This window comes from Bos javanicus, chromosome 9 (genome assembly GCF_032452875.1).
Source record: "Bos javanicus breed banteng chromosome 9, ARS-OSU_banteng_1.0, whole genome shotgun sequence".
Taxonomy (NCBI): Eukaryota; Metazoa; Chordata; class Mammalia; order Artiodactyla; family Bovidae; genus Bos; species Bos javanicus.
The window spans coordinates 33,762,640-33,787,849 of NC_083876.1; the positions used below are offsets into that span (position 1 = coordinate 33,762,640).

Genomic DNA, 25,210 nt, shown 5'->3' on the forward strand with positions numbered 1-25,210 from the left:
AATGTAGGTTACTGAATTACTACAGACAGGTATTAACATCTGTATTATCCTTAGCCATGCACTTGCTAATGGATTTTGTGATAGCATTTTTATACAACATTTTTAAAATTAATTTATTTTTGGCTGCACTGGGTCTTTGTTGTCGCACACAGGCTTCAGTAGTTGCAGCACACGGGATCTAGAGCTTGGGCTCAGTAGCTATGGCACACGTGCTTCCTTGCCCCATGGCATGTGAAATCTTCCTGGACCAGGGATCGAACCTGTGTCTCCTCCATTGGCAGGCATCCTTAACCACTGGACCACCAGGGAAGTCCCAGGAAACAATTCTTAAACAATAGAGGTAGCTGATGGTATTAAACGTCTCAAGCTCCTTTTGGTAAAATTAAGATGCTGTCACCTGTAATTCATGCTGGAATGCCACTGCCTCTCCAGAGGCATGTGGAGATATGGGAGATGTTTCTGTTTGTCACAAGGCTGTGTTGGGGGAGTGCATTGGTATTTAGTGTTTGAGGTCAGGAATGATAAATCTTAGTAAGATGCAGAATAGTCCTACAAAACCAAGAACTGTCCTGCCTGAAAGCCAACGGTGCTTGCATCAAGAAATACAATTGGGCTTGTAATAGTGATAAGCCTAAGTCCACTACCTAGGGGAAACAGCAAGTTAGTCTTCTTCTTGTCAAAATTTAGCACCTTTTTGATGCACCTGAAACCCAGACACTGTTCCCTTGCTTCTGAACTTCTCCTTGCTCCGATCATTTTCTGTCACCTTAAGAGGACAGTATCACTATACGGTCAACTATTTACACTGGGGGCTTCCCTGGTGGCTCAGACAGTAAAGAATACCCCTGCAATGTGGGAGACCTGGGTTCGATCCCTGGGCTGGGAAGATTCCCCTGGAGAAGGGAATGGCTACCTACTCCAGTATTCTTGCCTGGAGAATTCCATGGCCAGAGGAACCTGGTGGGCTACACTCAGACAGGACTAAGCAACTTTCACTTCAGTTTCATTTACACTGATGTTCTCTGCAAAGTGTTAAGGAAAACTTTAGAGCTGCTAGTGACATAATCCTTTTTATTCCTTCTATCTAGTCAATCACCAACCCTTCAATGCAGTCTTTGAAATGATGTTCATGTTTCTTTGAAATGGTGCTTATACTTCTGTCTCTCCCTCATTATTCTTCCCCACTGCCTTTGCACTTACCAGCTGGGCGTCTGGATGAAAGAAACAGCCTTCTAAGTGGCCCATTCTTACGCTAATTCCTTTCCTAAATCCACTTCCTCCCTGCAACTAAGGCTAGGCTCAGTCTTGTCCAACTCTTTGTGACCATGAATCACAGATGCCAGGCCTCCCTGCCCATCACCAACTCCCGGAGCTCACTCAAACTCACTTCCATCGAGTCGGTGATGCCATCCAGCCATCTCATCCTCTGTCATCCCCTTCTCCTCCTGCCCCCAATCCCTCCCAGCATCAGAGTCTTTTCCAATGAGTCAACTCTTCGCATGAGGTGGCCAAAGTGTTGGAGTTTCAGCTTCAGCATCAGTCTTTCCAAAGAACACCCAGGACTGATCTCCTTTAGGATGGACTGGTTGGATCTCCTTGCAGTCCAAAGGACTCTCAAGAGTCTTCTCCAACACCACAGTTCAAAAGCATCAAGTCTTCAGTGCTCAGCCTTCTTCACAGTCCAACTCTCACATCCATACATGACCACAGGAAAAACCATAGCCTTGACTAGATGGGCCTTTGTTGCCAAAGTAATGTCTCTGCTTTTCAATATGCTATCTAGGTTGGTCATAACTTTCCTTCCAATGAGTAAGCATCTTTTAATTTCATGGCTTGCAGTCACCATCTGCAGTGATTTTGGAGCCCAAAAAATAAAGTCTGACACTGTTTCCCCATCTATTTGCCATGAAGTGATGGGACCGGATGCCATGATCTTAGTTTTCTGAATGTTGAGTTTTAAGCCAAGTTTTCACTCTCCTCTTTCACTTTCATCAAGAGGCTTTTTAGTTCCTCTTCACTAGGCTAGATGTTCCCTAAACATCGTTTCCCCACCTTGCTTTTTAATCAAAAATCTTCAGTTGAGATTTTACTTATCTTTCCTTTCTCATTACATCAGAACTTACTAAAGATATTGGCACTGTCTTTTTCATCTTTGTATTTTCATTGTGTCTGACACACAACAAGATGCTGAAAATATATTTAATTACTATACAGTGGAAATTTGGTTTTAAGTTTTAATATTCATGGCCAAATACTTCTTAAAGCTGTTTTGTTTTCTCTTTCAGTCCAAGCCCTTATTAATTTTATTTCCTTTGTACTCATGATACTACCATAGCAAAGAATAGGACACTTAGATTTCTCATGATTTGTTATTGTTGCAAAATATTTCTGCTAATTAACTAGCTCATAACTACATACTAGCAAATGGTAGCAACACCCCAACAAGTCCACAGATAATTGTTTATTGCTTGCTGAAAACAATTCCACAGTTGGTCTTTACCAAATTACATCATGATGTAAAATGGGTGTTTAGGGCTTACAGATCCTTTTATAATGATGTACCTAGGACCTACAGTATAACCCTATGCTTAATAAAAATAATAGAACACCTGTCATAAGATTATAGGAAAAACCTGTAAAGTTGATAGAAGTTTCGCATTACTATAGGCCACAAGTCTTAACAACAGACTTTTCCAGTTAAGACATATGAAAAGATTCAGCTAGATAAATGGTGTATCAAATTGTATTGGTTTATACTTAATGAATCCTTCATTTCTGTGTTTGTTTTTGCATCTAGATGATCCTTAAATACTCATTCACTCTCAGTTTCTAAGCAAAGTACTCAGTTAAAGACTGCTTCCATAACTGTAGAAGTTCAAACAGTCTACAAGTCCCAATTTCTTTGTATTTATATGCGTGGATCTGATATGCAAATATTCTAGAATTACTGTTTTTAATTTGATATACCAAGGAACTTTGCCTGCAAATCCCAAGAATTCTTTAGAAACAGTACCAGCCCTGAGAGCAACCAAGCCTTTAAAAATATTTCTATACTTTATTTCTTCCTATCTTTTTTAAATAAAGAAGGAAAGCATTTTTAATCTCCATTCAGTTACATAGAATCAGAATACTGCTATGTAACATAAATCTTCATACTAATGCACAGGAATTGAAAGTCAAGCATCTTTGGTTGAGGCTGAATTGAACTAAGTCTTGATCCTGTAAACATTTCCATAGGAGGTAGCCATACACATTTGACTGTTGTCAAATAAGGGATAGTAAACAATGATTCTGTGATCCTAATAAATTAAAAGTATTTTAAAAGCATTAAATAAATGTTTCTCTTTTTATAAAACCAAAAATGAAACAGCACACAGATTTTCAATAAATTAAGAAGAGAAATATTAAATCTTCATGGTTGAAATGTCTGCATCTTCAAACCTCCACTGGTTCATTTGATAATGTTTGATGCTATAATTAATAATGAGACCACATACATTCTAAACAAATTGTTTGCAAGGCAAATTCCACAAGTATTTCCATTCACTATGGAGTTGTCCATAGTTTTATGCCAGTGACCTGCAAAACAATATCCTGCCACTGGATAGTCCATTTTCTTTCTCTGATGGCAGTCTGAGTAGATAGGATGTGAATGGTAGAGATTTTTTAGTTTCACACCCCACCCAACACTGTTGCTTTAAGTGCCTCCAGCCGCTGTTCCCATGAACACAGTGTTGATTGGTGGTAGAGAGGACACCATTTCTCTTCCATTTGCTCCATGGGAGTCCAGGGGTTCTTGAGCTGGATATTGATTGGAAGTTCCGTACATACACTGGGAGGAGGAGGAAGGAATTGGGGTTTGCAGGCTGGATGCTGTAAGGGAAAATATAAATAGCAACTGAAAAAAGACGGACATTTTCTTTTTTCTGTGCCACTCACTTTAAGCCTTCATACTTACTTGTGCATTTAGCATATATATTTGTACTAAATTTGAGTGTGTATGGTTTCTCAGAGCAATTCTTATCTTTTCTATTTCTCCCCTTGCATTTTCCTTCTTCAACATCTTTCACAAAGAAAACTCAATTTCAAACGTAAATTCAGACAACTTTATCATCAAAATATACCCCCAGTCTACTTCCTCTTTCCATCTGCATCTCCACAATTGGAGTTCAAACCACCATCTTCTCTTTACCTGGACTAACACAGAGGCCTCCTAACTAGTCTCAGGACTCTCGCCTTTGTTTGCTTCACTTTTTACCCTGTAGAGAGTGGCTAGGATAATCTTGCCGAAGTGGACATCAAATTGTCCCTCTTCTTAAATGCTACAATGACTTTCCATTACTCTTAGAACAAAATCCAAGCTCCTTGCTCTAGTTCATAATACCCTAGGTGAACTGGCCTCTGTCTTCTGATTTATTTTACTCCCCTCTCTTCATTCACCATGCTCAAAACACATGAGCCTTCTTTCTACCCATTGAAGCCAAAGAATTCTCATTTCAGAGGCTATCCAACTTGCCATTCCTTCTGACTAGAACTTGCACCATCAGATTTTCACATTTCCTCCTCCTCGTCATTCAGCTTTCAACTCAAATGTTTCTGCCTCAGGATTCCTTTCCCAACTATTTTAGCTAAAACAGCTCATCCATTACTGTCTGTCATTTACCTTAGTATTTAATTGACCTGAGAGTATCTGAAATTATCTTTTTTAATGCATTTAAAAAATATTTTCATTGCTTGATCTTTCCCTACTAGAATGTAGACTTCTTACAAGCAGGAACTCTAACCTGATCACTGCTGTAACTGCACATCTAAAATGAGGATTGGCACATCACAGTAGGTTCTCAAAATTGTTCACTAACTGGCTCACTAGCACTACATTTCCTGCATTTTTGGTTGCTGCTTTCTTAGTACTGTTTTTCTTCTTTTTCTAAGTACCATCATCTCTGTCACTAAAAAGCAGGTTCATAACTAAGGACATTTAATTATAGGTCCTAACTCCCCTTGTCGGAGAAGGCAATGGCACCCCACTCCAGTGCTCTTGCCTGGAAAATCCCATGGATGGAGGAGCCTGGAAGACTGCAGTCCATGGGGTCGCTGAGGGTCAGACACGACTGAGCAACTTCACTTTCACTTTTCACTTTCATGCATTGGAGAAGGAAATGGCAACCCACTCCAGTGTTCTTGCCTGGAGAATCCCAGGGACGGGGAGCCTGGTGGGCTGCCGTCTCTGGGGTTGCACAGAGTCGGACACAACTGAAGTGACTTAGTAGCAGCAGTAACTCCTTTGTGGTGCTTCCCGGGTGGCTCAGTGGTAAAGAATCTGCCTGCCAGTGCAGGAGACTCAGGTTCAATCCCTCGGTGGGGAGGATCTCCTGGAGAAGGAAATGGCAACCCTCTCTAGTACTCTTGCCTGGAAAACACCATGGACAGAGGAGCCTGGTGGGCTACAGTCCATGGGGTCACAAAGAGTCAGACACGACTGAGCAACTGAGCACGCACACACACACACTCCTTGTGGTACTCACTCAGCTTACTCTATTCCCTCTTTTCACCTTGAAGTCTTCTTTGCAATTCACTTATAAGCCAGCTCAGACAACTAAAGCTTAGAGTCTCTCCTATATCCAAACTATGTTCCATCAAGGTGTCTACTATCTCTGTAAGTAAACAGAACTAATAGTAACAACAGCAACACGGTCCTTTTAGTCTCACAGCAAGGAAACTTCCTGAAGTGGAATTTTCTGCTTCATTAGAGTAACACAGACGCAATGACCATATGCAGATAGCATGAGATGAGCTGGCAGACTCTGCTCAGGAGCATCTGTAATGGTCATAGGAAGGGAAGAAGTGCTTCCTATTGAATTATTGGAAAAACACACTGAGAGAGGAGAATGGACTTTATTCAGTTTTCCCTTATGCTCTGTTTGGGTGTTGATACCCTCTGCCGCTGCTGCTAAGTCGCTTCAGCCGTGTCCAACTCTGTGCGACCCCATAGACGGCAGCCCACCAGGCTCCCTCATCCCTAGGATTCTCCAGGCAAGAACACTGGAGTGGGTTGCCATTTCCTTCTCTACTTAACACTAATCTGAAATCAATTCCATTGGAAGATTTCAATCATCTCATATAAACATTAACACTGCACCTGCCCTGATACTTACATGGATATATACTTTGCCTGTGTTACATTATTAGTGGGTTTAGAGACTAAATCTATGCCTTTTTTTCTGTTCCCTTTTTTCATTTCACTGCTATATGGAGATCCTACTCCATGGCAGACACTTTGCTGGGGCTGGCGAATCATCTAGTAAAAGTCGTGGTATTTTCTCAGGGACAGCAACTTTGTTGGAATAAGATGCTAGGGGACTTCACGGAAAACATACAGTTTTGCTCATTTTTACTTAAAATGTACATTATAGACTAAGAAAACAACATTTTCTACAGGTTGTCTAATCATATTTTATTTACAAATGAGAAAGTGATAGTAACCTTCCTCACAAGTCACCATTTTTAAAAACCTGGAGTGGTTTTATGATACTGATGGAGATTATGGTGTCCAAAGACAGTTCTTGTCACTGGCCCTGCTTCCAACGGCGAATAAGAAAAAGTGAGAAAAAGATATCATTATTGCCCTTACAGTTTTTTAGACTACTTTTGATAGGTTATATGAAATATTTTCATACAAAATTAGATGCCAGCGATTCTTTTTGGAAAGAATAACAGATCTAGCAGTAGGTTGCATGGTGACATATAAATTGAAAAATGGTAAGACTGTTCCTAACAGATTCAAAAACATAACTTCAGATCTAAACTGATAAACCAAAGGTTGGGAACATGAGTGCCCAGTTAATACTGTATACCTGAGGTTAACAACATTTTAAAAATATTTTCAAAAACTATTAATATATTTTACCTACTACGGGAGTTCGACATGCAACAGAAGGTGGTGTGTCTGCATAAAAGGAGCTGGTCTGCTTTCTGCTACCATCGTCTAAAATGTTGAGCGGATCATGAATGTCGCCATATGGAGGCAGGGAGCGCACACTACTGATGACGGAAACGTGTTGATTCACCAAGGATCCAAGTCTATGAGACTCTGGGTAGTTGACGTTGCTCCCATAGTACCCTATGACAGAAAGTGTTGAGAAAGTAGAGTTAACTTATCGCAAATAATATTCAGGAAGAAAAATGAAAGAACAAGGTAATAGGAGAGATCCCTCAAGATACCCTACTGTAAATACTACATTGACATCAACATTTACAATACAGTTGGATGTGCTTATATATGGATATGGTTCAGTTCAGTTCAGTCACTCAGTCGTGTCTGACTCTTTGCAACCCCATGAACCAGAGCACGCCAGGCCTCCGTGTGCATCAACAACTCCCGGAGTCCACCCAAACCCATGGATATGGTTCACTTGTTGTTTTTTGTTTTTAAAATACGTAGGAGTTATCATATTATTAATTTTGAGATATAAGACTACACCTCTCTCATATTTCCCTTCTCTAAATTAATAAGATCTTATGATGCCTATGAAGAAAAAAAGCACTATTAGCCTTTCACAAAGATTACTTATCAAGTACCAGTTTTATTTACAGATTGATGTTTCTGGGAGGAGGACTGGTCTTTGCTGAGGAGAGGGGGAACAGAGCAGCCACTCTGGTGGCTGAATAAGTCCACAGAGCTTTACGTGTTTTACCAGACCAACAGGAAGCACTGTCTGGGTCCTAATCTTTAAGATCTGCTGCTAGCTCTCTGGAAGAAACATTATTCACTAAAAATATCTTCAAAGGACACAACGTTCTTCTCTGGGGCTAACATACGGTTTGACAATGTTTTCACCCTGTGTGGCATTTAGAAGGACAGCTGTAATAAAGCCACAAGAATTAGGGATATGTTTGTGTTGTGCTGTGCTTACTCACTCAGTCGTGTCTGGCTCTTTGTGACCCCCATAGACTGTAGCCTGCCAGGCTCCTCTGTCCATGGGGATTCTCCAGGCAAGAATACTGGAGTGAGTTGCCATGCCCTCTTCCAGGGGATACTCCCAACCCAGGGATCAAACCCAGATTCTGCAAATGCAGAATCTGCATTGCAGGCAGATTCTTTACCATCTGAGTCACCAGGGAAGCTCAAGAATACTGGAGTGGGCAGCCTATCCCTTCTCCAGGGGAACTTCCTGACTCAGGAATCGAACTGGGGTCTCCTGCATTGCAGGTGGATTCTTTACCAGCTGGGCTACCCAGGAAGCCCAGGGATATGCTTGTACATGGCTGAAATTAGCTCCAAATGTCTAAGATTCCACAATCTTGAGGAAGTTCTACACAGGATGACGTGCTGTTCACCAGAGGTGGAACTCAATGTCTGGTTTTGCCTAACTGTCATCTTAGGAAAGGAAAAATTCTTTAAAAATTTCAATACCATTAGGTGAATTAGGAGGCAACGTTGCTCCTTGGCAGCTGGCAGCCCCTGCATTGCTCAGGAAATTGAAGCCTCCTGTATTTAAAAACTGCAGACTATGTGGATCTTGGCCATGTGGGGATGGTCCATAGCTGGAAGGTGGCCGAGAATTATATGGGGACCCAGCACAGCTGCCACTGAAGAAGTCTCTAGAAAGCTGCTGATCACTCCAGACCATGCATCGACTATGCTCTGGGCGATGAGGATAGAGTCCTGATGGGGTGTGAGGCTGTGTCCTAAACACAGTCTGATAGTTAGAGTTGGTCCCATAAAAGTCATGGCTGGCTTGAGGGAAAGTCGGATAAATAGGCTCTGAGTATGCTGAGCAGTGTGATGGGGCTGACAGTACTGGGCCCACACTCGGGGGTCTCCCTGCCATTGGCCCCTGGTTAATGACGCTTCCTCGGCTCGCCATAGCTGGAGAAATAGGTGGTGTCATCAGATGTCCAGAACTCTGGGAAAGCTCCATTTGACCTGGAAAAAAGTTACCGGAGCATTCACTAGTGGCAGATTAAAAACAGATGGGCTCACAACATTTAAAATTATGCAAAAGATTTATTAATATATCTTTTTTCCAACTTAGATCATTTCTAACCTCCAAAAATAACAGGACTGGGGAAACAACAAAACTCTAGGCTTAAAAATATCATTGTAACATGTATGTATTTCACAACAGTGGCAACTTTTGGAGTTACTGACCATGGAGAAGAGCCTGGGATGGCTTCATCCTTCCATCTGTATAAAGATGATTAGAGCTCAAGCTTGGGAAGGGCAAAGGGTCTGCTGTTTACCTTTCTCTGTAATTAAAAAAACGCACTGAATGCTAAATGATTTGATGTATAGAAGGGACATTGTAGATCCCATCGCTTCAGTCATGTCCAACTCTTTGTGACCCTATAGACTATAGCCCACCAGGCTCCTCTGTCCATGATATTCTTCTCCAGGCAAGAATACTGGAGTGGATTGCCATGCCCTCCTCCAGGGTATCTTCCCAACCCAGGGATCAAACCTGCAACTCTCTCCTGCACTGGCAGGCAGGTTCTTACCACTAGTATCACCTGGGAAGCCAATGTATAGTGTGAAAGAAAAACACAATAATGTCAAAAAGACCATGGCTTCAAAGCAGCCAATTCAAAACTCCATGCAAACCCCACTGGTGAGCAATGAGCTATGAAAGCTACCAAATCCCTGGGCCTCTAGCTTTCCATTGTTGGAATTAGGCCCCTGAACTATAAGGCCCTTCCAGGGTTAAAATTCTGTGTATCCAACAAATAAGGTCTATAGAAGGATTTCAAGGAAGACATAAGGCAAAAAGTGGAGTTAAAGTATTATCTAGTAGCTAGTTTAAGCCATAAACATTCAGACCAACAGGGAACCACAGACCAAAGAGAAAAATTTTTGTGATGGTTATCCTAAAATAGCTGAATCTTAAAAAAATTTTTTTATTTATTTGGCTGCATCACGTCTTAGTTGCAGGTCCCCTGAATCTATTTTATAATGGAGGACAAATAAAGTCTCCTCAAAATCCATAAATAAGTAAGTAGCTCATATTTTTTGACTTTCAAAGCATCTTAAGGATTTTGTGGACACCTAATCTATTTCTTTCTTCCACCAAGTGAGAATAACCAAGTATTTGGACTTCTGATATAACTAGAAGAGTATGTTAAAGTGTGATGTCTATCTTTAAAATAGTGTTGATAAAAATATGAATGACAAATGTTGAAAATCACAAAATATTATAAAGCTTTATTAGAAGTCATTGGAGATAAGCCTTTTTATTCTTGGAACACCTGGAGGTTATTAGCTTTAAGAAAACAAAGGAATAGGTTCCTGTGAGACATATTGAAGCCTAAGTGATGTTCCTGGTTGTCTCACAGCCTACCTGGAAGCGGCATGTTGTCTGTATTCCCAGCAGGGAACGGGTGCAGAGCAGAGGTTAAGCCTCCAGGTTGACTAGATGACAGAGGAAGATACGTTGTCTCCACATGGCTTTCATTCTTCACAGTATCACTGGGAACAGTGCTCCCTTTATTACGGTTGGCCAGAAAGCACGAACTTGGAGAAGCAGTGAAGGCAGCTTTACTTGCATCTGGAAAGTTTTTTTTAAAATACGAACGCTAACATCATTGCCACATTCCTAGTAGATAAGCCCAAGTGAAAAACAAAACACACTGTAAATGTTCCAGGGCTGTGTCATAAATCTGGAAATTTTTGAGAAATGTTTTCCATGGGAAATAAGACAGGCAGACCTTTGGTCTTGGCAGAGGTGCTGGGTTTTGCTAACTATATACTTGTGGGTATAGGTATTTTCTTGTTGTTTTTGTTCAGTCGCCCAGTCATGTTCAACTCTTTGTGACCCCATGGACTGCAGCATGCCAGGCCTTGCTGTCCCTCACCATCTCCCAAAGTTTGCTCAAGTTCATGTCTGTTGCATCAGTGATGCCATCCAGCCATCCAGGTGTTTTCTTAGGGGCACTAAATAATCCACTCTGTAGTGAATAGCCTTCAAAATGCAAATAATCACATGCCAAATAGATGACTTTCCTTCCCTCTCTAATCCCTATAGAACTCATCTCTGCACCATTTATAAGACATGTTATCTTGAATTACAGTTATTTTTGTGTTACAGTCATTTCTCCAATTTTATCTAAGTTCTCGGAAGTTAAGAATATCGATTTTATTCTTCAGAGTTTCCAGTTGACTACTTGACTACTCTATGTACCAATGGAGGAAAGACGAAATAGGGCTCTCTTAGTGTTAGTATCCTGTATCAGTAGTGACAATTTGGTGGGGAAAAATCTGAGTCTACTATCAATCCACTTAACAGGTGTGCTTACAAATTCCTGAAATTAGGTTTCCACAAAGAAAGATGCAAAATAAGATGTACATTTTAAATTACCTGAATTCTTCATATACTTGTCCAATAAATTCTGTAACTCCTGCTCTTTGTCATTATTAAACTGGGTCTCCATGGCGAGCAGAATGTATTCATCAAGAAGCATTCGGATCAAATGGAAAGAACCTTGTTTATGGATGAGGAATGAGCAGAGGGCATTGCGAGATGAAATAAGGGAAAGAAAGAGACGGAAAGAAAAAAGAGAGACGTCTAAGTTATCTTTGTGACCATCTCGCAGCACTTTACAAGGAGCAACTGAAATAAACAAATACTTGTTGGACTTTAAATGACCTGCTAAGACCAACATGCTTAACTGGGGTCTCTAATCTTTTTGTGCACCGCCTGCCCAGCTCCCTGTGTGTACTGTCCTGCCAGCTCTTTGGCCACTAATTACATCAAAGGAAAATACGGATGAAAGTGAGACATGCTTTATGCTTTAAGAGGGCATACACTGGAGTGTGATAAGCTTTAACCCAGGGAGAATGAGCTCTACTCTCCGTATTTCTGTTTACTTTGGACTAAATAATTAGACAATAGCCAACATGGTCTGAAAAAAGTATCAAGTGAGAAGATGTCTTTTTCTCCTGAAACAAAATGTTCTTTCATTAAAAAAAAGAAAAAGTAATTTTCATGTGGAAGATATCCTGGAAAACCTTAAACTTTTATTCAACAGATTTCCCAATGAGTCTTTTTTCATAATAAAGTCAGGATTAAGTATTATATAATTTAAGAAACCTTAAGCATAAGCAACAAATTTCAGACAATAGACAATATGTTTTGTTCATGCCTCAATACAGGTTCACTAATTTAATCTAATTCTGTTGGAAATTAAATGAAGACAATTTACTTAATTGTAACCTATTTTATATGTGAAGATTTTGCAAAATGCAATTACAAAGTACAGAAGTACTGTCCAGTAGATAGCATTATAACTACCAACAAAGAACCTGAGAAATTTTAGGAAAAAGAAGGTATTCAACTTTGAAATAAGGTAACTTGACTCAATTTTTTCATAAGTCATATGGATCAGGAAAGATGGTTCAGAAACATGATAGCATGTCTTCTAATCAGCTCTTTGACTTTTGGAATACAGCTATGTGGGTTCCTGGAAAAGATGCAGACATTTACCATACTGTAATGAATAGTGCCTTTGGAAAGTAATGTATGGATTATTGTTTATTTGCTTGTTTAACAAAGGAAATTTATCCTAGCACTGATGGAACGTAATGGTTACAGCTGCTATTTACTCTGTATGCCAACTGCTGGCAATGTATTTTTATATATATCACCTCACTCAATTGCCCATGTAACCCAATGAAAGAAGTATTCTCCCGTTTCTACAATGAGCAGGTTAGCTTGGGTAAAAGCAAACTCAAAGAAAAGGAGTGTAAGGATTTAACTCTGCAAGTGGTCTGACTCTAATACCCAGGCTAATAACAATCATTGTCCACTGGTTTAATAGTCAGATTGGAGAAGTGACAGTGCCACACGTTTAATAATTGATAGGAAATATGACTCAGGAATGAGTGATGTAATTCATCTAAGAAGAGTTTTATAAAGCACATAAGATACCAAAACTGGATGCATTGTTCAAGGTGAGATTATGCATTACTCGAGCACCAAAAAAGCTCCACTTCAGCAGGAAGTCTTGAGCCCTCTTCTTTAATGATCTCCCATTTTGCTTGCTGGTCTATAAGTAAAGCAACAAAAACGAAAATATAAAATCTCTTATCTCATCACCACATGCTTCGTACATAAGATCAAGAGGTAGATAAACTGACAGATGGACAGATGGCATAGCATGCCTTTTATGTCATCAAATAAAATGATCTGTCCAGGGATTTTACTTTCCATCTGTCTTTGCTGTCATTTCTCAGGCTCATAGATCTTTATTGTGTATGGTTTTGTTACCTAACAGAGTTGGACAACAAAATGAAATAATTTACAAAATATTTTCTCTCAATTTTCCTTTGACAGAGCTTTTAAAAAGAGCAGAAGCAAAGTATGAAGAAAGGGTTATATATTTCTGTGAATGATTAACTGACTTCTCTGGTCCTGAATGTTAATCTGTTTTCCTTCCAGGAGAAAAAAAAGTTCCTCACTATAACTAGTTTCCTTGATATGGAATGGTTAACACCAATTGGTGATGGATATATTTGTTCTTATGGCCTTGTGTGATGGATGACTTGAAGGTTAACTGAAAGAGTTGAAGAAACCACATACAAAACACAAAATACTGAGCTCCTGGAATTAAAAAATGCAAATTACTTAAAACTATATCTTCTGTCACCTTTTATGAAAACATGCTTTTTAAGAAAAGGGCCAAAAAAAAAAGAAAAGAAAAGGGCCAGATCTTTCCAGTTTTATCTTTCACTACTGATGTTACTCAGTTGTAAACTTATTGACTGATAGCGAAGGCACAGTGGCTTGTAGTCTGTCAGAAAACAATAAATAAAATCCAATTCATGTCCAATGCTCTCAAATCTGCTGTATTTCTAATATTGATATTTGATTTAACTTATTGGTAGGGTTTCAAAAGCTTTTCAAAGCATTATTACACATATCCTATCACCACTCCCCACCACTCAAGAAATTATAGTCAGTTTAGCATTTTCTATTAACAAAATCTTATTTTCTGAATATATCTGAAAAATACCTTAATAACTCTCTGCTCCACCACAGTATCCAACCATTCAATGAAAGCCTCCACAGTGGCATTCTTCTTAAGGAGATCTTTCAGTTCTTGAAACACTGTGATAGAATCATCTACCATGGAAAAAGAAAAAAAAAAAAAGAAAGCCTAATATTGTATTCTATTTTGAACCCAAGATAAAACCTAAAACTAGAATAACTGGTAATTTTATAGTATAAAAGGGAAAGACAGGTAGATTAAATTAAATGTGTTAAAGAAATGAATTTCATATCCTGGAAACTAACAAAAAGTCCTTAGTTCTTGACTCTTCAAAATTTTAGTCACAAGTGTATATGTCTTGGTATATACTGAAATGCAGGTTTATATATTATACACTAGGGAGGAATAAGTTGTCAATAGAGATGATAATTCGTTTTGGATGCAATGCTTTCATTAAATGCAATGGATTAGTTGAAAGTTAATGAATGAACTAAGCTAGACTTGTTGATTTCCTGCTTTCTGAAATACCCTTTATCTTTAGCAAAAATTAAATTCTGCCCTGCAGAAATGAGCCACTTAAATGAATAATCTTTTATCATGTAAAAGTTAAAGGGGCAGTTTAGGACTATCATTTTATTAAACAGTTTGAGGTTTACTGAATCCCAAAGGGTAATATAATTTTATTAGGAAACATAAAGCAGGACTAAGGTTGGCCTGTCCCGAGAGAGCAGTGAGTTATAGCCTATAGGAGGCTGCATTTTTTTGGTGTTTTCAGAGAGAAATGGTAGGAAAAACAGTTGGTTGTTATCCCTGGGAAATGGAGCTTGGCTGTGTGGTCACATATACTGGCTTGGTAAATGTCAGACTGTCCAAACCTAAGCAGGGCACGTCTGCTTTGTAAAACATGATTGCGTTGAGATACCATTTTGATATGCATTATACCCCATGTAATGCCAAGAGTGGAAAACATGGAAATGCATATGTGTGTAATATAAAACTGGAAGAAAACTCAAAACCATTTTGATTATTCCTAGGATTTTTTCCATTTGGGTTATTTCTAGACAATGAGATTATAGATGGCTTTTATTTTCCTCTTAACATTTTCTATATTTTCCAGGTTTTTCACAATCAGTAAGTACAACTGTTTTAAAATAGAGAACAATTTTTTCAAATTAAAAGTATTTCTATAAACTAAGGTTTCTCAATGATTGTGTAGTCCAAGGGGACACTTGGGAATGTCTGGAGACATATTTGGTTGTCACAACTTGGGGTGGCTGCTACTGGCATGCAGGGGATAGTGCCCAGGATGCTGCTAAACATCCTTCAATACACAAGACAGTCTCTGCCCCATCAAACAGTTATGCAGTCTAAGACATGGATAGCACTGAGATTGAGAGACCCTGCTCTAAATAGAGAGAGAAGGCTTACATTCAGTGTAGATATCAGATTCAGTGTCTGTGCTGCCCGAAATGGTGAGAAGGGCCTGAGATCCGATGCTATTCAAGTCAACCTTTTCAATATCAGATACCATAGAATTCACAACATGCTGGTCAAAGAGAGCTGGTCTGGCAATCTGCATAAAGAAAGTAAAAAGGATACTAAGTTATGTCATTGATCTTCCATCTAAAGAAAAATTTAGCTTCTAGAGAAATAATTCTCTGAGAGAAATGTATTCTAAATAACTCATTTCTTATTTTAAAACTAAAAGCAGTAGCTGAGACTCATGGTCATCTCTGTTAAAGGTTTGAAAACTATTTTTGGAATAAGAAAATATATTTTTTTTAACCCATGGTCATAAAATAAGAGTTTCACAATGTTATATTTCTTATCTGAAACTATCCTAAGCAAGTCTTTCAAAATTTCAGAGGCTGATGACCTTCATAAAACAAAGGAAAATTTGAGGAGAAGGGAAGTATATTTTAACAATATACAAACACATAACTCTAATTTAGGAATTACTTTTTCCTCCTATTTAAGAGAACTAAATTAGAAGTAGTTTAAAATGACTTCCCTGGTGGCTCAGATGGTAAAGCATTTGCTTACAATGTGGGAGACCTGGGTTTGATCCCTGGGTCAGGAAGATCCTTTGGAGAAGGAAATGGCACCCCACTCCAGTACTCTTGCCTGGAAAATCCCATGGACAGAGGAGCCTGGTAGGCTACAGTTCATGGGGTTGCAAAGAGTCGGACATGACTGAGCGACTTCACTTTCTTTCACGTAAAGTGTGTTGTGGGTTTCAAAATATCAGATGGTCTCATTCCCCACAATCTATTAATTTTATTAATTGGATTTATTTATTAATAGAATTCATGTGGCAAATAAGAGTTTTACATTTTACATTATATTCAAAAGGTTTTTTCTCTTTTTACTTTCTATTTTAAAATAATTTTAAATTTGCAAAAAAGTTGCAAAAAATAGTGTAGAGTATTTCCATATACTCTCTACCCAGCTTCTCCTTATGTCATCATTTTACATTACCATTGTATATTACCAAAATCAGAAAACCAACGTGAGTACAATACTAGTAACTAAACTACAGACATAATTCAAATTTCATCAATTTTCCCACTAATGTCCTTTCTCTGTTCTAGCATTCACTGTAGGATCTCACATTGGATTTAATTGCTGTCCACTTTGTCCTCAGTCTCTTAAAGTTCCTCAGTCTTTGCTAACAAATGATTTAATTTTGATTTGGTGACTCAGATACCCTTGGCTGACTGACGTACCTGTGCAAGATGTAAGAAAGATGTTTGCCGTTTCAGAGATGATACAAATCTTCTCACAATAGGTATTTTCTTGTCAGTTAGAGCTTCTGGCAAATTTTCCAAGGATGAAACAACCCATTGTTCCCAATTCTTAGCAAAATTTCTTATGTCTGCTAATAAGCTATAAAAATTCCCAAAGAACAAAAAACTCTGTATTAAATACTAAATAGTTCACAATGCATTAAATAAATGCAGTTTGATAGAGGTATAGTATTATTCTGTGATTCTAAGAACATGACTGAAGTCAGCCTAGGTCTGCCATTTATCATCTTGATCAAAATACTCAATCTCCTGAAACTCTAATTTCCTCATCTGTTAAGTGGGAATAAGAATAGTATTCATGTCACAGGATTATAATGAGGACTACATGAAATGATTCATGGAAAGTGTTTGGGTTAAAACTTGGACGGCAGAAAGTGATCAATAAAGATATACTTTATTATTAATATTGATAATTCAATCATCTTCTGTAAAATAGTTCTGGGAAAAGGTAAGTGTGCACTTGATTGTACATATCTTGGCTTCTTGAGAGACATGCATTGGGATCACAATGCATTTCAGGTATTTAATATTTGTTTCTAGTAATATATTCCTATAATTCTACATGATTCCTATATTTCAAATTCCTAATAATTCCTATAATTCAAATATAACTATAGAATAAATTACCACAAATTATAGGACCTCATTTAGAAAATTGCAAATGTTGGTTGTATAAATATATTATGAGAATATACAAAAATTTATGTCAGTCAACAACCTACATATGACATCGTAATGAAACTGATCTAAATATATTTAGGATGGGGCATATGTTGGGGAGCAGTGACATGGTAAAGGAATAAAAATAGGCAGAGTTTAGAGTTAAACAGACCTTAATTAAAATCTAGGTTCTGCTTCCTACTAATTTGGGCAAATAAATTAACTTCTTTGTACTCCAGGTTCCTCTTTGTGACTTTGGGATCATAACAGTTTGGAATACTGTAACAGGTTGTTTTTCAAAAAAAAATCCAATTGTTCAATGAAAAGGAATTGATTAAATATAGTATTTTTCAGATGCTGGATGTCTATCCAATCATTTAAAAAATGCTCATCTGTATTTGTTGATATGGGAAGATTTTCACAGTATACTGCAATAGTATGTGTACTATAACTCCATTTTTTAACATTCCTAGAAAAAAGTTTGTGAGATAATAACCTGACATTCAAAATCTAAGATTATCAGTGATTTTTTAAGTGCACTTATGCATGTTTTTCATTTTCTAAATGAATACAAACTACTTGCATACTTAAGAGAGAAATACATAAATAGTACTTTTCAGGTTGGTTGTAGGAATTAGGTGAAATAATTTGGGTAAGATTAAACTCCCACACTATGTTTAATAAAATTCAGCTGTTACTACTTGTTAGCTACATGGCTGAATGGCTCCCCAGGTGGCTCAGTGGTAAAAGATCTGCCTGCCAGTGCAGTAGATGCAGGAGGCTTAGGTTCGATCCCTGGATCAGGAAGATCCCTTGGAAAAGGAAATGGCAACCCATTCCAGTATTCTTGTTGGGAAAATCCCATGGAGCCTAGTAGGCTACAGTCCATGGGGTCACATTGGACACGGCTTAGTGGCTGAGCACAGCACACACAGCCCATGACTGAATGCCTGTCACTAGGTAAGCATAGCCGTTTTGCTGTGACACAGAAGTGTTGTCTACCTAACTCAGAGCTCAGATTAGATGTTTAAAGACTATATAACAATAATTACAAGAAACTATTGACAGACCAACTACTATTTAAATAAACAAACCAGTCTAGAGGAAAAGGTAAATAAAAAATAAAGATTGTTTTATCAATCATCATGTATTTATTGAGAACCTATTATCCCCGCCTATGTATATCTGTATCCCCAAATACTAAAATAAATTTCATTACTTTATTAGAATTTATTGTTTTTTAAATTGGCTTTGTTTTAAGTTTCTATTGTTCTTACATCAGAAAAGACTTTGTGAAAAATCTTCAAGCATCATTTCCATTTGAGATCTTACTCCTTTGTTAAAAAGAAGGTAATAATTCCATTATGTTCCTTTCTGATTTTCAAAATTAAGACTAAAGTATAATAAATATAAAACAATTTTCCTTATGTTTTTATTATTGTGGTTATTTTCCACAAATTATCCCATTTATCTCCCTCTAGCCAGTTTCCATTGAAGAACTTCCTCAAGTATCTTAAAAGTCAACTATACTTAAATATTTATTTTTCACTTGGGCAGCTCTCAAAGGGATTTCAGGATTGTCCCATCAAATTTTGTTCATTGAGGTTTGAATATAAAGATTGGGGCACATCTCTTCAGCTAATACAAACGGGCAGGAGCAGGAAAATAACACTGGTGAATGAATGAATTTCTACTGAATGTTTTGCTTTACTATAATGTATAAGGTTAAACCCTTTACAAGCAAGTATATTTTATTGACTGAACCTACCTTTCAGGCATTTCTTGCATTGTGGCAGGAATAAGTACATCTGTAAGAACCTTAATCACAGCAAAAGAGAGTTAACATAAAACCTTACTCAATATTTCTATAGACACACTTACTCTTTGTCAGCTACTTTTTATTCTGAGCTTTCCAGAGAATAATATATTAACTCGTTTCTGAAAGTTGTACTTTTATCTCTAAAATGAATGTATATGTGAGCTGTGTATGTGTGTTTGTGTGTGTGTAAAAGGCAAGGGGAAGGGTCTATAGAAATATTGCAATGCCAGTTAAGCAGGTGACATGAATATACTGAGTACAGAGTGCTAGTTTTCAGAACATAAGGAACACTGAAAGGAAAGGGCTAGGCTGACTGCACCTTAAACATGGGTGAGATGGGTTCTCATCAAGGATGACCTTGATGAGAACAAGTGGAAAGAAAAAATTAGTGCTAACTGATACCAGCTCAGGAAAAATGGATAAATCAAGGAGATGGGGAATCAGAAGGGTTATGAATAGTACGGACCCCTTGGGCTGGCTCATAAACTGAGTGGGCCAGCCTGGGGACGAGGACCAAGAGGGCTTCAGGAGATATTTCAAAATGAGAGTAAACTACTCATCTGCAAAGGCCTGTGTAGCCTACTAGCAAAACGCACATGTAGTCCACGTATACGAAACACTAAAGCCAGACTGTTGTAGATGCCCAGTATGCTCGTCACCAGTGAACTGGCCTTGGTAATTATGCACAGTTTTAAGGACTAAAAGCTGACCAATCTCTAGAGGTGGGATGAAGGTCTTGCCAAAGCTCATGTTACAATACACTACTCTCTTTACAGTGCTCACTGTGGGAAAAACTTTGTGTATGGAAAGGTACTTAAACTCTGGACTTTTGTGCTGAAGGCAAAGAAATAGACCATTTGGCAATGGGGAAAGCCACGCTTTACGGATATTTTTTGGAGGTCTGAAAGACAGTCGGAACAGCTTTTCCTTGCTGCTGGTAAATGTGCGTGTATGAGCCCAGGTCTCATACCTACTTTTGGAACCACCTGCTTTCACCTTTCCGATTACTTCCTCATGTCTTAAACGTTGCAGATAATCACTTAGTGCAAACTGAACCATTTCTCTCTGGATGATGATATTCTTATTTGATCCAGAGAAATGAGACAATCCTTGCCCTCCTTTGTTTTTCTTCAACTTTAATTAAAGCTAGAGAATATACAGCACTACTCTATTCTCTTATCCTGAAGTAAGGAAGAATGGGACAGAGGATGAAAATATGGACTCCCTCATCCTAGGTCAAGCCCGCCTACTGGTTCTCGACGTGCAAAGTTGCTTCTGGACTGTTCAGTGTTTGCTTCACTTCTCTGCAAAGTTGAAAATGTAATAGCAGCAACTAACTAAGACGGATTTTTCCTCCAAAATACTTAACAGGGCTCCAGCTTGGGTTTTCTTGCTTACCCAAATTATTAATATGTTTTAAAAGGAAAGCTTTTGTTTTTCCTTATGACAATTTAACAGGTTAATGCAGATAGACTCAATTCAAAATACCCAAATTGTAGCACAGTTTTCTCCCTCAGCTTGGACCTGTATCTACTCTAACTTGGGAACAGATTCCTGGGGGAATTAGCTTTACCCTCTTTCCAGCTGAATGGCTGGTTCTGTGGCCAACCATCTCCTCTTTGCTTTCAATATCCTTCCTGATCCTTCTATAGACACTTAGGGACTCTTGTTTGGCTTAAGAACAAAATTCATCATTAATGCATTAACATTAGAGATTTCCAGATTTTTCAAGTTATTAGTCCTATAAGAGTGCTTAATTCTGCTTTTCCCCAAACTCTGATACTGTGAAAAAGCCACTATTTATTCTGAAAACATCTTAGACAGTTAATAAAATTATGTAAGTTTTTATGGAAGTGTGTCACATTTAGAATCATTCTTAGCTGTAAACAGAAACTGATTTTTGTTTTACTTAATATAAATTTACATTAAAATACATTCACTATTACATACTATTAAGCTGATTGCTTTCTAATCAGAAAAAATTAATAGTGCATCTCCAGCTAGAAATAACAAGTTTTACTGAAAACATATTGAAAAGTTTAGATGGAATGAGAAATACATGTTTAAGTCATCCTAAAGAGCTTACCTTATAAAGAATTGAGTCACAAACACAGAAAATGTCAATTATAACTGGGTTTTCAAGCAGGGGAAGAAGATGATCAGGCATTCCTTGCCAAAAGTGTAATAAGAAATGCTGAATCTAGTTGAGAACAAAGAGTATGTACATTAACATTTTTCCTTAACATGAACTTGTATGAAAAACAAGAAAAGAATGTTTATATAATACAGTCAGCAAAGCGTTCTTTGTTACTCTTACCTCCTCAAAGTTCCCATTTATTGCATTGTCCAAGATGCACTGGCAGTGAGTTTTGTACATCATTATTAGGGTATCAACCTATATTGAGGAAGACAAATCTTAACAAAAGCACCCTTTCAATGCTGCCTTCATTTTGTTCATGCATACATTTGTTCATATATTCAAGCACATGGTTAAAATTCCTGTTATGTACCAAGCACTGTGCTCAATGCTGAGGAAACAAAGGTGAAGGTGTAATTCTTATTTTAAGGCGCACACTGCCTTGTGAAGGGACAAAGGCGAGCAAATGGATAGTTGCAGGACAGTGTGATAAGAAAAACAAAAAAAGTGATTGTTTAGGGAACTATCAGTCAAAGTGACATTGTAATTTTCTGCTTAATAAGGAAATCTCCTTTGATTGGAGAAATAAATGTAAAATGATAACATACATGAACTCTTCCCACAGTTTTATTAAGCAGGTGCTTGGGCAGCGTGGTGCAGGGGTTTCCAGTTTCGGCTATGGAGTCAGCTAACACTGAACAGGCTCCACTGCACTGTTTTGCACAGGTTGCTTTGTCTCTGATCCCAAGCTTTATATCTTCAAGTAGTAATAACATATTACTTATAAGGTGTTGAAGAAGATAAAACAAGACATGCTGCACATGGAACCATTTTCCTCATGCAAAGTATAAGATCTGACTGTATTACCTCAAATTACTAATAATATTAAATGACTCGTTGGCCAAAAAAGATTTCAACATTAAATGTCTGTTACAAAAATTCTCTGTTTCCATGTATACACTAATACTTGTATCCACAGATAGAAAATCTTAAACATCTTACAATTTGCAGAAGGTTAGAACTTGTTGGAGAAGGCACTGGTGACCCACTCCAGTACTCTTGCCTGGAAAATCCCATGGACAGAGGAGCCTGGTAGGCTGCAGTCCATGGGGTAGCTAAGAGTCGGACACGACTAAGCGACTTCACTTTGACTTTTCACTTTCATGCATCGGAGAAGGAAATGGCAACCCACTCCAGTGTTCTTGCCTGGAGAATCCCAGGGACGGCGGAGCCTGGTGGGCTGCCGTCTATGGGGTCCAACAGAGTCGGACACAACTGAAGCGACTTAGCAGCAGCAGCAGCAGCAGCAGAACTTGTTAATCTTCTGGGAAACTAGGAACACCCATGTTCAAAACATTTTTATTTTATAAGCTAGAAATATTGCTACCTGTTACAGGTTGTGTGTTCTATGTGAACAGAGGAACAGGCTTAGATGTTAGAGGTGTGAACTCTGCCTGCAGGATACCTGGATTTGAATGCTAGCTCTCATCTGCCACTTAGTAGCTATGTGATGTCGGGCAAAGTACTTAACATTTATGTGTTTTAATTTCCTCATCTATAAAATGGAGATCATAAAAACAGTAAATATCTAATCGGGTTGTTATGAGGACTAAATAAATTAACACATGAAAGTGGCTGGAGTAATCCATAATACAATACTATGGTTAACTATTTTTATCTTTATAGTATCTAGGTGATGATGGTGACAGGGATGTCCTACTCCAATTCTTTGCTCTCCAACCTTTATCCCTGCAGCCCACCGACATCAGACATCTTTGTGGTTTAGTGTAAAGCTGTATAATGATGGCATGCAAATTACCAATCTACCTCTAAGGAGGTATGCTGACTACACACCTCTGCCAGGATATGTCACCACTGATGCAAATGAAATATGCTCTTTACTTTAAGCAACAATTTTCAGATGGGCCGCAAGACATAGTTTCAAATGAAGATAAGAACAGCATGAATGATAGAAAGGAAATAATAACTGTTGTCAAAAATTAACCCTTTGACCCCTGAAAGCCACTAAAGAACAAGTGAACTTTTATCTTCACAAGTGTTTCCATTTATTTGTGTCAATTTTGTTTTCTTCTATACAGAAAGCATCAAAAATTGTAAATCTTATCATTGGTACTTTGCTTATTTAATAGTTACACAGTCTTAGGGTAAGAACTTTTCACTGTAGAATACTTTGCAGTCTTTATAAACATAATTTTGCTCAATTTCCTGAGAACATACATCACATTATAGAGGGTAGAATCAGAGGCAAGTCTTCGCTCTAGTAAAGTCAGTGAGCAAGAGAGGGGGTAGCACCTGTCTTGAGTGACGCTCTGATGGGGGCAAAAAGCAGGTCCCTCAGCTTCAGCAAACACCGTTCACTGGGGTCAGCTTCCCACTAGGCAGCCTCCATCATATCTGCCTCAAGAAAGTAGGTGCTTAAAAGTGTTCCGCTTCAGCCACACCCCTCTTTCTATGAACTGACACGTTGCCTGGGGAACTTGGCTACTGTCTAGGTAGGTAAAAGGCAGGGCCCAGCTGTCCTCAAAGGACAAAGGGAAGTATGGGGCTCATGATGGGGGCCACTGGGAATGAATTTAGAAACCAGAGCTTATTTAAGCATCTTGAATACTGAGTGAGAAATGATCTACAGACCAGTTTTTCAAGTTGACAGATAAGGAATTCCTTGGAGGTTAGAGAAGGCTGAAATAAACTACTGGAACATGTTCCTCACTTCTTTTTTTCTTTGTTACTCTCTCCGTCTACCCTCCTCACCTGGTATATTTACATAGTAAACATCTTCTTGATATGTTTGCATGTGAGCCATCCTCTCCACAAAGGTGAGCCAATAATACCCTCCCCCAAAGAACTGTGTTCCCCAAGGTCCCGCAGATTTCCACAAGTTCCCCCACAAATTGTCACATGTTAACATTTACTGGAAGTGTCTCCAATCTGAAGTGATAATATCATATTATTTCCATAAGGTTAAAAGATGATGTGATGACCTTGAGAAATGTGATGGGAGAGGAGCATAGTAGGAAGTGGACATACTTCAGGAGGCTTGCCTGGATCTGGGAACTACCTTCAATATTTTGCCTGTTCCTAACTGGGAAATAAGTCTGTCAGTATTATGAATTAGAACGAAGTTACTGTGCATCTCTACTTATCTATGAATAGACCTTTTTAACAGCATGTCATTTTTATTTCCAGTTTCTACAAATGCCCATTACTAAACACAGCTGGACATTGTTAATCATATTCATCTGTCTTTGCACCTTAAAAATATGAACTGACTTAAATATACTCTGAAAGATATTTTCTCAAATGCTAATAGAAAATGAACTTTAGTTGAAAAGAATGTAGAAATCTTTATGCTCTGATATAATAGTGGATCCTGCTATTAGTCAGCCAGCAGATACCCAGCAAATGCCTCTAGAAGTTTAGAAATAGGGGAGCATTTAGCTTTAGACTTTAATACATAAGCAATGCAATTTATTTTATAAACTGAATTTCAGGAAACTGTTTCTTCTTTAACTTTCAAAAAATTTTGCAACAGAGCACAAAGTTTCATAATTGAGAAGAATCTTTGGAATCTTCGAGTAAGGTATCACCCCCTCAATGATAGGAAAAAATTCTGTCCTAGAGAAGTGGTTGATGACTAATTACTGAAATGAAATGGTGCTAGTAGAAAATATCACACTTAAAATGAAAGAAATTGCATATGATAGGCACATTCTAGGATTTTCTTCCTTGATACTGAGTTTTAAATAAAAAATAAACTTTAGTCTTTTGAGGTTTATTTTACCACCT

General features: G+C 38.1%; 1 protein-coding gene across 3 annotated transcripts in view; it reads right to left on the bottom strand.

Moving 5' to 3' along the window:
- Positions 1-2,448: 2,448 nt before the first annotated feature.
- Positions 2,449-25,210, bottom strand: part of RFX6 (regulatory factor X6) — a 123,323-nt gene continuing 100,561 nt past the window's right edge. For 2 of the 3 annotated variants that reach the window (XM_061427481.1, XM_061427484.1), the window contains exons 8-19: positions 21,584-21,661; positions 21,353-21,466; positions 19,216-19,265; positions 16,707-16,866; positions 15,409-15,553; positions 14,005-14,114; positions 12,921-13,038; positions 11,352-11,474; positions 10,335-10,541; positions 8,414-8,926; positions 6,908-7,120; positions 2,449-3,873 (exon numbers count right to left, since the gene is read on the bottom strand). In XM_061427481.1, coding sequence (XP_061283465.1) covers positions 3,698-3,873; positions 6,908-7,120; positions 8,414-8,926; positions 10,335-10,541; positions 11,352-11,474; positions 12,921-13,038; positions 14,005-14,114; positions 15,409-15,553; positions 16,707-16,866; positions 19,216-19,265; positions 21,353-21,466; positions 21,584-21,661 — 2,007 coding nt within the window. In that variant the 3' untranslated portion in view covers positions 2,449-3,697. The remainder of the gene's footprint in view (positions 3,874-6,907; positions 7,121-8,413; positions 8,927-10,334; positions 10,542-11,351; positions 11,475-12,920; positions 13,039-14,004; positions 14,115-15,408; positions 15,554-16,706; positions 16,867-19,215; positions 19,266-21,352; positions 21,467-21,583; positions 21,662-25,210) is intronic. The other variant, XM_061427483.1, reaches the window with a different exon arrangement.